This window comes from Pundamilia nyererei, unplaced genomic scaffold (genome assembly GCF_000239375.1).
Source record: "Pundamilia nyererei isolate P.nyererei 1_Seehausen unplaced genomic scaffold, PunNye1.0 scaffold00120, whole genome shotgun sequence".
In the NCBI taxonomy this organism is placed as follows: Eukaryota; Metazoa; Chordata; class Actinopteri; order Cichliformes; family Cichlidae; genus Pundamilia; species Pundamilia nyererei.
Window position 1 is genome coordinate 1,496,442 of NW_005187521.1, and position 12,393 is coordinate 1,508,834.

A 12,393-nucleotide genomic window follows, 5' to 3' on the forward strand; every position below is an offset into this window, starting at 1 on the left:
CACACTTAAAATCAAAGTGGGCTGTATGTGGCCCATAGTGTTAGATGAGTTTGACGTCGCTGCTCTAGACCTTGTTGGGAGATTAATTTGAATGACTGATATGTGAATTTCATGAGTCTGTCTTGCCCACCTTGGTGTGAGTGCGGTTGTTTTGGAGGCAGTCTTGCAGCACGCCCTCGTACTTCTTCAGCAGGTTATCCCAGCCTTGCTCCAAGGCAGGTGTAGCGCTCTCGTAGCCTGAGGTGACAGAGGAGGCAGAGGTACTGTCCGAGTCCAGGGAGAGCGAGGAGGTGGCCTCTATATCAATAGACTGGGCCTCACAGTCAGGCACGTGGGATCTTTCTACGTGGGTGGCAAACAGGCATTCTCGCCAAAACTTTCCTCCAGGTAGTGTTTGAGCAGGAGACGACTGCTTAGAGAAATTGTGCTCGACAGGTAAGGTTTCGGGTTTTGTTTGAGGCAGGTCAGATGCTTTTGTTGATGAACTTAGTTCTTGCTCTTGTGTGGGTGTGGTGGTTGTTTTCTGGCTGGAGGTAAGTGACTGTTGGATGAAACTGAAGCTGGAGTTAAAAGAGTCCTCTGGCTCTGAATGAGTGTCCAGGCTCGAACTTAACCTGAGTTCATTGTGGGGCAGTGAGGACTGGCCCAGATGGCTGGATGTACTCTTAGAATTGCAGTCCACAGGGGAAGGAGGGTGGGTAACAGAGCAGACAAAGCTCTGAGTCTTCCAGGAGCTACACGTGTGTTTATCAGGCTGTTGATGATTTATTAAAGACACACTGTCTGCAGGAGCTGGACTTGGCCTTTGAGCATTAGTTGCATCAGCTATGTCAGCGTCACGTCCTGATTTTCCATTGGAAATAAAAGTGGTTGTCCCGACGTCCTCCTCCTCTTCCTGAGTGGCGCTCTGCAGTCTGCACTGCTCTCCTCTCATGTACCCTGGTCTTCGGTGGAGCCTCTTACGGCTGGAGCTGCCAGCTGTCCCTGATGCTCTGCCACCTGTCGATGCAGAGATTAACCATTAAGCTTGACAACATGGCCATGAGGAAGATAACGCATGACCTCATAGAACTGGTAGGATTAACCATGGGCTAGAGCAGGAAGATGTAATGCTACGTGTACTAATTACACAAGTACCCGAAGCAGCTGTGATCCAGCAAAATGACCTTGTTTTTAAAGATAGTGCCTAATGGACTGAATTTTTTTTTCTTTTTAAAAACGTTGGGCAGATGTGTGACATTTCCCAGGGTTCTGCTCCAGCTGTTGGGAAATACCAAAGCTGCACAGTCATTTATAAGTTAAGACATGCCTCTCTGTGGGATACCAGATGCATGAACAATATATTCTGAGGTTAGATTTGCATTTGTTTATTTTTGCAAATAGCAAAATTCTTCAGAGGAAAGGTTCTCAAAACATAGCAGGGGGTTCACGCCTGGATCTGGAGCCTTAAATCGGTCTATTTCACTGAAATATAGGGCAAAGGGCACACAGGCAAGGTCTGATTCATGTTGGTCCACTAACAAACCGGCACTGATGACGCTATTGTTTTTATAACCACTCAGCTTCTCTCTTTTTCTTAAAGCAGTAAGGCCGATAAAGTTTACCTGAGATCTATTTCTGAGTGGGTGCTATAACCTGTCAGTCTTCCAGCCAAAGCAATAAACTGAAGGATTGTTTAGAACAATACTGATTACCCTCGCTTTATCAAACCCACTTGCACTGCACTCATAGCTTGTCTCAAAGCTTTTCAGTTATTACGAAAGCCATGTTTTTTGTAAAGGGGGCATAACCGAAATAGCTTGTGAAGCACAGACACTGCCAATCTTAGTAACAAGAAGTGATACAAACATGCATGCAAACAGCGTTTGGTCTGAAAGTGGAGCGTAATGATAAAGGCCAGATTGTGGCAGGAGTTAGACACCTGCTGCAGGGCCACGTGAGTAATACATATCATGTTTAGGATTCAGACGAGGAGGCGCGCTCAAACGCTGGGGATCAACAGCCCCTTTGTGTACAGCTGCGCTGCTCCTTCTTTCACTTCTGGCTCTCGCTTTCTCCTCCCACTCGCGAACACTGAAGTCACACAGAGGCACACTGACAGTGCTGAAAACACTGGGATCAGTTGTACTATTGTCAGTGTAAAAGCCTGTTAAACGCTTTAACTACGATAAAAACAAATCCAAAAGTAGAAAACGCAAACAAACACATAAAAACAACATCTTACGCAACTGTAAACCTCTACAAATAATGTGTTTTTTGCAGTGGGAGCACAATTATCAAGACAGGAATGCGGGGCATTGAAGAAAGCATGACCGATGAGCAAACCACAGCCCACTTCCCAACACCCAGTAACCTCCTACGATGCCACTCCTAAACTATCCCATGAGACTGTAAGAGACTCAAATAGACACCAGTGAGAGCAGTATTTCAAGTGAAAGTAACACACGGATGCTCCCATTGTAGCCACAGTGTTTTTGTGTGTGTGCAGTGTCACTTAGAGCTTGGGTTACACACAGGTCCATTAGAGGGTCCTTGCAGACGTGGCCACTGGTCTATAACTGATGTAAGAAACCCAACACCATCTGTAGGTTACAGCTACAACCGCACACTGTCTACCATCTGGTGTGGCTAGATGTTATACTAAGCCCTCTACAACAACTAAGAGTCGAAAGAAGAGGGACATGATGGTGTTACTGTATCCTCACCATACTTCGATTACACAAAGAGAGCTCTTCCTGGTTTAAGGGGAAGGAAATGCCTCAGTCAGGGCCCATTGTTTTGTGTCTGCTGGCTTGTGTGTATGTCAGAGGGGCATCTATTTTTTGGCTGAAGCCCCTCAGAGGTATTTTCTACTTCCTGTCAGGCTTTGGGCTAAAATAGTTCACCAGGAATTCAGGCAGAATATACAAACAAGCAAGCAGTGACGTTGAGTGGTTCAACACCAAAGATAAAACAGTCTCTCTGCAACAGCATTCTCACTGTAGCATGTTATCAGTGCTGAAGAAACTGTACAGAGAGCCTGAGAAAAAGAAGCATGTCAGCCAGAAGAGGCGAGATTATTTACCTTTGGAGATTAAAGAGGCCCTCCTCAGCACCCTTAGGTTAAACACTGCATCCAATTGGGCACTGAAAGTGCTTGAGCCAAAGACAGAGAGGAATGCAGGGGCTCTCATAAAAACACAAACATTTGAGGAACAAGCTCAGCACCCTCTGACACACACACAGACACACAACGCACACAAGCGGATCTGCATGTCAGCAACCTCCTGAGAAGCAGCACTGCTCGGCAGATGTGCAAAACCTCGCCACTTGTGACCAAAGAGAGCGTCACAAAAAGGGGAAGTGAAAGTTAGCAGTGATATCTATTCATCTTACTAAAGAAATGACTACATAAGTGGATGAAAACCCAACAATACAGTATGCTCCAATGCCAGTTCCTATCTTTGGTCCTAAATCTTGGTCCTTATCGCTCCATTTTGCACGGTAGGTTAAAGGATGGGGATATTCCAAGGATTGCGTCTCTGCTATGCTCTTGTCAGACTGTAATCACATGAGGATCAGTTGAGTCTGTGTTATAGAGATTCATTTACACACTGCACATACTCTTTAATAGGCATTTTGATATTTCTGGTAGATTAGATTCATTCAAAAATGTCACACAACAGAGACCAGGGAAAAATCTACTCACAGCAGAAGCTGTTTCGGAAGCACTTTGGGAAATAGATTTTTATCTAAGGTTTACCACATCTAGCAGCCTTTTAACTGCAGTAGTTACCCTGTTGCATGTGGCGAGATCATAACAGTCTGATAAATGGGTCTAATGGAGGTCTGATTACCGGCATCCTGCGTGAACAGACTTGGATCACATTTCTATTTATTAGTCAAGCTCATTTTATTTGTATAAAACATGTTAAAAGACCCAAATAGAGACAAAACGCAGGAAAATGCTTCTCTACTTTGTCTAAAGAGGTGGGGAACATATTATTTAAGTATTTAATCATTTCCAACTCATCATCACTCCTAGAGAATGACTGGTAGGGAGACTTTAAACCTTTATGATCCAGGGAACTGTGAACTTTCATACACATTCCAGGCAATGCATTATTAAACAGGCTATGAGTCTTCACTGCGGCTGCTCTGCTTTTGTTTAATCATCTGATGATTATCCCTCCCTAAAAACTGCCGGCTTAGTACATCCTAATACTACTATTTTATCCAATTTCGGTGTATTAAAGTTGTATGAAGTTCCTGGGGGTGTATACATATCCTGTAAAAGACCAGGGTCGGTGTGAGAACATCAGCGGATAGTTAAAAATCTTGTTTTACCTTGAATGGTTTCGCGGCGGTGAAGCAGAGAGTTGCCGTGGCATTCCAGTCCCATCAGTCCAGCGAACATTTTTCCATTAAAAAAGGCTGTTTGTGTTGAAAAGTCAAAGAAAGTCAGACCCCGGTGGCACAAGCCTGCATAGAGTTACATCGACCATGTTTTAGAAGAAGTGAAGCCAGGCAAAGGGACTGATCTCATTTCCGTTATGGAAAAGTGAACCCGGGCTGCTATATTTTCCCTGCACACAGTGAGTGACGGGTGAAAACTGCTTCCCAGCGCGCTGTTTTGTCCCTGATGAAAATCTCTTGACACAAACATTTATGGTACATCAGATTCTTACATTTCTCCCCCTGTTGGAAACAAGTGGGTCCCGCTGCGCCTGAACTGACGGTCTGGAGAAAGACTTCACGTCGTGCTGTTCCTTGTGGGGAAAGTATGGAAAACACATCCAGCGGTGGTGTGCAGTGGCAGAAGTACATAGCCCAGGAAAATCCGTCTGTTAGTCGACACATCGATCAGTTGATCAGTAATCCGTTAGTCGCTGCGCCCTTGCGTCATGCGTCGCGTTGGAGCTCCTACGTGTTCAGGAATTTGACTCCAGACTCCTTCAGACCGCCTCATATCCACAGTGGGCACACTGTGGAAGTAGCAGCGGACACGGAACCGGATTAAATAACGCAGTTGTTTATGTTTATATGTGCTGTATTTTAGTGTCACTGAAGCTTGTGGAGGAAATTTATGGAGAAAAATACCATCTCTCTACTATTAAGTCACAAATACCATGAAGTTCAAATGTATACACACAGGATGCGTGTGATTCAGTCATTTAAATCACAGTGTAGCAGGTCTGTACTCCCTTACACATCTTAATGTGTCTCTTTCTTTCGGCACTCAGGGAATCCGCGAGTAGCACCAAACCCTAGACCTCACATGGCGCAGAGTCTTTTCATCCACCCCTTCACACACCACTCATCCCAGTGCTCCTTTCATTCAGCTCGCCTGGCTCGTGAACAATACTCAGAGACAAAAAGCTCTGTTCAACAGACAGAATGCAGGACGTACTTACACATAGCTAGGGTAAGAGCAGGGATGAAACACGTTGCCTGGCACGCAGAGTGCCATCACCTGCTCTTTGTTAAAGATTAGAGGCGCATTGGAGATGCGTTTTTGACATCAGCGCACTGCCCCACAGGCCGGCTAGTTTCCAGGAGAAGCCCTTTGACTAACCCCTCAAGTTTTAGCTTAGTTGTCAAGTTTTAGTTTTTGGCTTACCTCTGTGCCATAAGTTTTAAGACATAAGAAACACCATTTTATGCGAAAAACCCAGAAAGAAGATGCTAAAATTACACACGGTGTCTATAAGGGAGCAGATGAAATGTATAAGAATGATGTAATCACATCTGTCTTATGTACTGATATATGAGGGCTTTTATGAAATAATTAAGCAATCAGGAAAAGAGTGACTGCAAGGATAAAAGATGACTTAATCAAAGGATAAACACGTAGCTGTTGACTAATAACACATTAGCTCCTGCTCTGTTAGGTTTAGCCTGCTCTTTCCCTTCATCAGCTATGCATTCAATGCATCCATCGCATGCATTTTTCACAGTGCTGTAGCTGTGTTGCTGACTTTGACCAGCAGATGTCAGACTTCACACAGATATATTAGTTTATCCGCTATAGAAAGTTAAGAAATAACTTTTTCTTTACATTTCCCAAAAGTATGTGTACACGTTTTCACTTTTATATCAAACCTTGAGAAATACACGTTTTCATCCAACTTTGATTTCATACATAACCACAACCATAGGCTGACTACGTGTTTCCTGATTTAGTCGTATTCACAAAATATTCATTTGATCCATCATATTTATGTCACTGTATACACAAATATATAGTATCACATTTAAATAGTCTGAATGTGGATTTAATAGCATTCTTTTCTCCTAATAAAAAAAGGTCCATGCCAGTTTTTTGACTTTCTCCTGTGTATGGAACCAGGAAGTTTTTAAGCATGGCCACGAGAGTCATTTCCAAGCCAAAGGTCTAAATCATTGTAAGTTTTACAGCTCTCACTGACAAAGATGTTAAGAGTGGTTTTGGTCTGCCATATTCCAGACAGTAGAGTTACAGCAAATCTCTGGATTAGGGTTGTTCCAGGATTTATTTATTCATTTATATAAATGGGGCGCTAAAGTAAATTAGCTAAAGTGCGTTACACTGATTATAATGTGCACAGGCCTCCTATGTAATAACTACACAGGAGATAACTACGTCTCCTGTTGCACAAATTAGGAGATGTAGTTACCCAGTAATAATATAATGGCTGCACTTAAGCACAAGATTTAATGGTTTGGTAATGGAACCACTGTGATATGGTATAGTTATAGTGCAGTTAGGAATAGTAAGTAGTGGACTGAGGTTCATGCAATATACCCATGCAGTCAAACAGTCACTGCATGTAATATTATTTATATTTAGATAGTTATATATTCACAGTGAAGCAGAGGAGGACGTTTATTTCTACAGGAAAATGGGGAGTTAGACCCCCTTATCATCTCCTGCTATAATTTCCAGTGCCACCCTTAACCCCCTCTTTAACCGCGGTTGGCTGATCATCTCCTTCGTAAACAAATTGCTTTTCTTTGGAGTGTAAAAGGAGGCCAAAACTTTATTTTTTCTGCACATGTATCTGTTTGTATACACCCAGCAGATGGCAGATCTAAATTATTTGGACTCTCTCTCTTACAGAGTCATAAAAAGGGACAAACTTATACAATATCAAAATGATCCAGTTCATATCAAAACAAAACAATTACTTAATTACAAATAGCCTACATTTTTGGTACAAAATTAGTCAATTTGTCATAGTCTTTTTTTTCCTAATGTATGTGTGATCAAAATGTGATATGTATACAGACCTAAAGGTGACTAATGTGAATCATAAAAGAACATTTTCTCTGAGGTGAAATCTGGCAATAAGATTGTTTTGGCCCTATCTTGAATAAAGGCATCTATTTTCAACAACAGACTATGCTATCATTATTTTCATTTGTCACCGTACAATAACAAACACCATGAGGTGAAGCATGATATCAGTTCTCTACCAGGAATATTCCTCCTCTCATTCCAAATCTCACTTTAAGTGTACGTCACTGCACTGGGACGGAGTGTTTAAAGAGGGTAGAAGAAGGAGACAAGGGGTTGTTTGTGAGTATGTGTGTGTGTGTGTGTGTGCTGGAGAATAGGGGTGTGCAATGTGCAAAGGTCACATGTTCCTCCTCCACACTGAATAAAGAGTGCAGACAGCCAGTGGGACTACCTTAGATTATCTGTGTGTGATAGAGAAAGGGAAGGGCAGCGAGAGAGAGAGAAAATAAAATGAACACATATTTTCAAAGCCGCTTAAAGTCTCAGGGAGTGTGGCATATTTGGCACAGAACCTTTATTCATGCAAAACAACTGAAGTCATCAGATCTTTATCGAACAAAAGAGAATCCATTGTCTATTGTAACACTGTTGTTATTGTAATAATAAAAAATGAACAAGCATGTCACAAAACACTAGAAACATCAGTGAAATCCCATTAAAAATGCACACAAACATCAAACGGAGCTAAACTAAACCAGACAATGAGACCACAGAGAAGAGCGTCGTTGAAGCAGTGCGGGATTAAACCACTCCTTCCTCGGGGTCGATGAGTGTGGTCCGACTGGAGAACACGTCTGCCAGCATGTGTTTGGGGATCTCCGAGCCACGGACGCGTAGGGTGTAGCACGCGTCTTCTACTTTGCCCAGGCTCTGCCGCAGCGTGTGCAGCTTCTTGGACACCTCGTACGGGCCCGTGTTCCCAATGTAGGAGAAACCATCGTGGATCTGCCGCAGGAACTGGCTTAGCTGGAAGGGTGTGTCAATGTCGCCATTGCCGACGCTGCTGATGCACATCCGCATCAGCTCCCCTGTTAGGTCGGCCACGCCCAGCAGGTAGTCGGACGACGTCACCTGAAAGGTCAAGACCTGAGCGTTCACCGGCATCGCTTCAGCTGAGCCCTGAATTGGAAAACAGGACAGGAAAGAATACATTCTAAAAAGTTGGGCCTTTATATAAAATGTCAACAAAAACAGAATGCAATGACCTGCAAATCTCTTAACCCCACATTACATTCATAGTAGAAGACAGAAAACTAAATGTTTAATCTGGGAAGCTCATTTTGAATTAGATGGCAGCAAAAATTTCAAAAAGTTGAGACAAGGAGGGAAAAAAGGATGAAAAAGTAAGTGTACTAAAAAGAAACATCTGGAGGAACACTATTATTTGAAATTCTTTTGGGAAATCAGAGCAGAGAGAAACTATTCAGCTTGTTATCAACGCTCAGTTTAAAAACCTGCATCTGTGATGGTACAGGGATGCATTGGGCACCCATCAATGTCTTTTTCAGGGAAGGCCGTGCATATTCCAGCAATACAATTACAGTTGTATTACAAGTACAACAGTGTGGCTTCAATAGACGGTTAGAAGAGCCTTGCTCCTGCAGTGATCTTCCTGAAGTTGGAATCTTTCACCAGCTGAAAACATCTGGAACATCATAAAATGAAAAATAACAGAGAAAAGACCCAGGACTATTGAGCAGATAGAACCCATATCAGACAAGAATGGGACACCATTCCTCTCCCAAAGGTTCAGCTGATCCCCTCAGTTCCCAGATGTTTATAAACAGCTGTTAAAAGAAACAGGGATGCTACACACTGGTAATTGTGACACTGAGACATGCTGCTGGCACCAATTTCAAAATTATCTTATTTATTTATGTGCATTTTCTGAATTTGAACATTTTATATGCAATGCCTTTAATGCAAATTAATGAGATTTAAGTCATATTGTGTGGATCAACAGACACCCTACAACTGAAAAAAATAAACTGTCACATCTTGCTTTAGAAAAGATAAAACAATCCAAAAATAAAACCATTAAAACATTAATGGTGAAGTTTCTATATTTGGAGTCTCAAATCGAACGGTGACTTTACAGTGGCTACATCTAAGTTTTATTTTTATATACACTCTCTGAGCCAAACAGAGTTTGATACCACGAAAGCGACAAAATCTATTTTCCAGAATGTCACATAGTTCTTTTAAGGACTTTTTGGGGCTTAAAAAAATACTTCATAAATTGTTAATGTTCAGTCAGTCCTCTGTGATTTTACCTTAGGATCTGCCTTCTCTGTGTTCATGAACACCAGCCTGGCGTTGATCTCTTCCAAGCTGATGAGGCAGCGATGGCGGATGTAGTGCAGGAAAGAGACGGCTTCCACATATTCCTGAATCCCTGATGAATTAAAGTACATTAAAATGGATCAGAGTAAAACAATGGCATATTCACTTGATCATTTCACTGTGCTTGCTAAAACTGAATGTGACAGTGGCTGGGGCATTTGTTTGCAATTCACTAAAATGACCATGTATCAAATGAGCGTAGCAAGCAGAGCGTGCAGCATCAACATGAAATCTGCACAGTACAGATCACAGATGGAGATAATGATTCAAATAAAACCTGTTTCCTGTCTCTATCTTTTGATAGAACAACAGTGGCTGTTTTTTTTGGTGGGCTAAGATGACCCCTCATTTGTTTTCTGCCCCTGGGTAAACAACAATCCAATAATCACAGGACGGAAGACTTTGTGTCTGAAGTTTACTTTTGGAGCGGCAGTTGAACTTCAAAGAGCCTGCTATCTCTCCGCACTGACCGCAATGCGCTGCACGGAGCCAGCAAGAATACTTTATCTTGACTGTACTCTGAATAGCTTTCACCACTCTGATTATGATTTCAGTCCAGTCACACCAGCGTGTACAGGCAGTGGGCCGAACAACTACACAACACTAATGTGCACGGAAAATATGAAAACTGTCAATCGCAGCTACGTCGTTATTTGGTTTTGTAAAATAAATGCATTAAATATATCGATGATCATCTATATTATGTCTTAATGACTTAATTTAACATTTTGTTTATTATGAATAATTATAGAAAAATCATTGATTTTTTTTCTATTAGTTTCTTAGTAGCTGACAAATTTCACCTGCTGAGACAACAGCAAAATCTGATACTGAGAACTTCAATTTGATAATTACCTAATAACTCTACTTGCCAACATAGTTAAACATTCTTTAAGTGAAACTGAGTGGTTTGTAAGTTTAGTCGCACTTTAAGTGGAGGATTAACTATTAATAGTTACAAACAAAAACTATTAAACTGAAACATTTTTACTTGGAGTACATAATTTTATAGTACTGTGAAAGAGTCTTTAGCCACTTTTCATTTCTTTAAATTGTTTTTCTCCAGGCTTCCAAATGTCTTTAAAACCTTAAAAGACCTTTGGAAGCCTGGAGTAGCCATTGACTACTTTTTCACTTATATACATAACATAATTTCCTTAGGGATTAATAAAGTATTCTGATTTTCATTCCAGTGCTTGGACCTGATCATTTTCAGAGGAATGTTTTTTGATTGTTAAATCACTTAATGCTGACATATGAATCATTCGTAAATAAAAAATGAAAAAGCACCTAACTCAATTTTTCCAAGCAAAGTATAAAGAAATGAGGAGCTGCTAAAGGCTTTTGAAAAATACTGTATTTTAGGCTTCGGTCCTCCCAGTGTTTATTTGGCAACTGTTTTCGACTCTTTTAAAAAACAAAAACAAAAAAAAACCTGCTTACCAGCTAAACACTGCCAGTGGATCCCCTTTCACAGAGGGAACACCACAGTCCAGGGCAGTTTAAATAAGGCTTTGAGGCAGGCAGGCAGAGCCCAGTTCCTGCATTTACTGTCAGGAGTTGTTTATGTCTTTACTGAAGCAGAAGTTACCTTTGGTCAACGAGGCTCGCAGAAACCTTACAGAACATCGTGTCTAAACAGCGACTAAGAGCTAAAAAAGTGGAAATTTGAGAGATTTTACTGGCATGGTGGTAGGAAAAGTTGAGAGGCGAGGGTGCGAATATAGCTTGGCAGGATCAGATCTTGAGTAATGCGCAAACAGTACCGTTGCGGTTTGGCGCACATTCATGTACTGAGAATACTGAGGATTTTTGGACTGAGCTAATGTTTGACCACAGAGCGGTTCACTGAATTGCAGGTGAGCCACGTGAAAAGTTCCACATGTTAATGTACGTTTGCACTGACTCATAGCAGCTAGCAGGGTAAAAAAATAACAACAACAAAAAAAAGCGTACCCAAGTGCCACGCTGCTCTGTTATCAGTGGCAATTATGGTCAGATTTAGCCCACAATATCTTTGATGGTCATTATATAAAAAAAACAGACCCATTACACATGCCTGGAGACTTCTCCTCCAGCCAAGATTATCTGGAGGGCCCGTGCATCGAGCCCAGCCTCAATCTAATAAAGACGATGAAAATGGGGAAAAAAATAAAAGGGCTAATTGGTGGGAACTGCCATTGGTCACGTCGCGAAGGATGCAGCAGTGATTCCTGTGTGACCGCAATCTAAAAATGACTTCCCCAGCTGCTAGATAACAGCTCCCACTCGCTGCCAGTCATGTTTTTCTCCTTCGCTGCAGACATTATGGCTACAGTAACAAAAAATGGTGCTTATGCTAGTTTGAAAACAACTTTATCAGAAGGCGTGACCATCACATCCAGGCCTGCATCAAGGTCATGCTTTAACACTATCACTGACTTTACAATATGTCTATTGAAGATAAAAGAAAATCATTTAAGTACAAATCATAAAAAAGAAATTATTAATTACATCAACGGATAAAGAAAAAAAATGTAGTTTCATATCTCACCTTAACTCTAGATTTCGACATTTCTTTGTCTACTTCTTATTTTGGGTGAGTGACACTATCGTCACTCTAAGGCAGCTGAGTGAACCAATCAGAAGTAGACTTTCTATCAGAGCTGCATTATACAATGCAAGCTAGTTGTGCTAACTTTCTATTGACTATACTCAATGGCTTTGAATGACCTTTTAGGGCCTTCCACACTATTATTCAGTGTTGGGGAGTAACGGAATACATGTACCGCCGTTACGTATTTAAAATACAA

The 12,393-nt window shown here is 41.6% G+C and overlaps 2 protein-coding genes across 2 annotated transcripts in view; both read right to left on the reverse strand.

Moving 5' to 3' along the window:
* disc1 (DISC1 scaffold protein) overlaps positions 1-4,907 on the reverse strand; it is a 48,713-nt gene extending 43,806 nt beyond the window's left edge. Inside the window, exons 1-2 of the mRNA XM_005742476.2 lie at positions 4,327-4,907; positions 131-999 (exon numbers count right to left, since the gene is read on the reverse strand). Of these exons, the coding sequence (XP_005742533.1) occupies positions 131-999; positions 4,327-4,396 (939 nt within the window). The 5' untranslated portion in view covers positions 4,397-4,907. The remainder of the gene's footprint in view (positions 1-130; positions 1,000-4,326) is intronic.
* A 2,812-nt stretch (positions 4,908-7,719) lies between these two features.
* Positions 7,720-12,393, reverse strand: part of tsnax (translin-associated factor X) — a 9,367-nt gene continuing 4,693 nt past the window's right edge. The window contains exons 5-6 of the mRNA XM_005742428.1: positions 9,532-9,653; positions 7,720-8,377 (exon numbers count right to left, since the gene is read on the reverse strand). Of these exons, the coding sequence (XP_005742485.1) occupies positions 8,000-8,377; positions 9,532-9,653 (500 nt within the window). The 3' untranslated portion in view covers positions 7,720-7,999. The remainder of the gene's footprint in view (positions 8,378-9,531; positions 9,654-12,393) is intronic.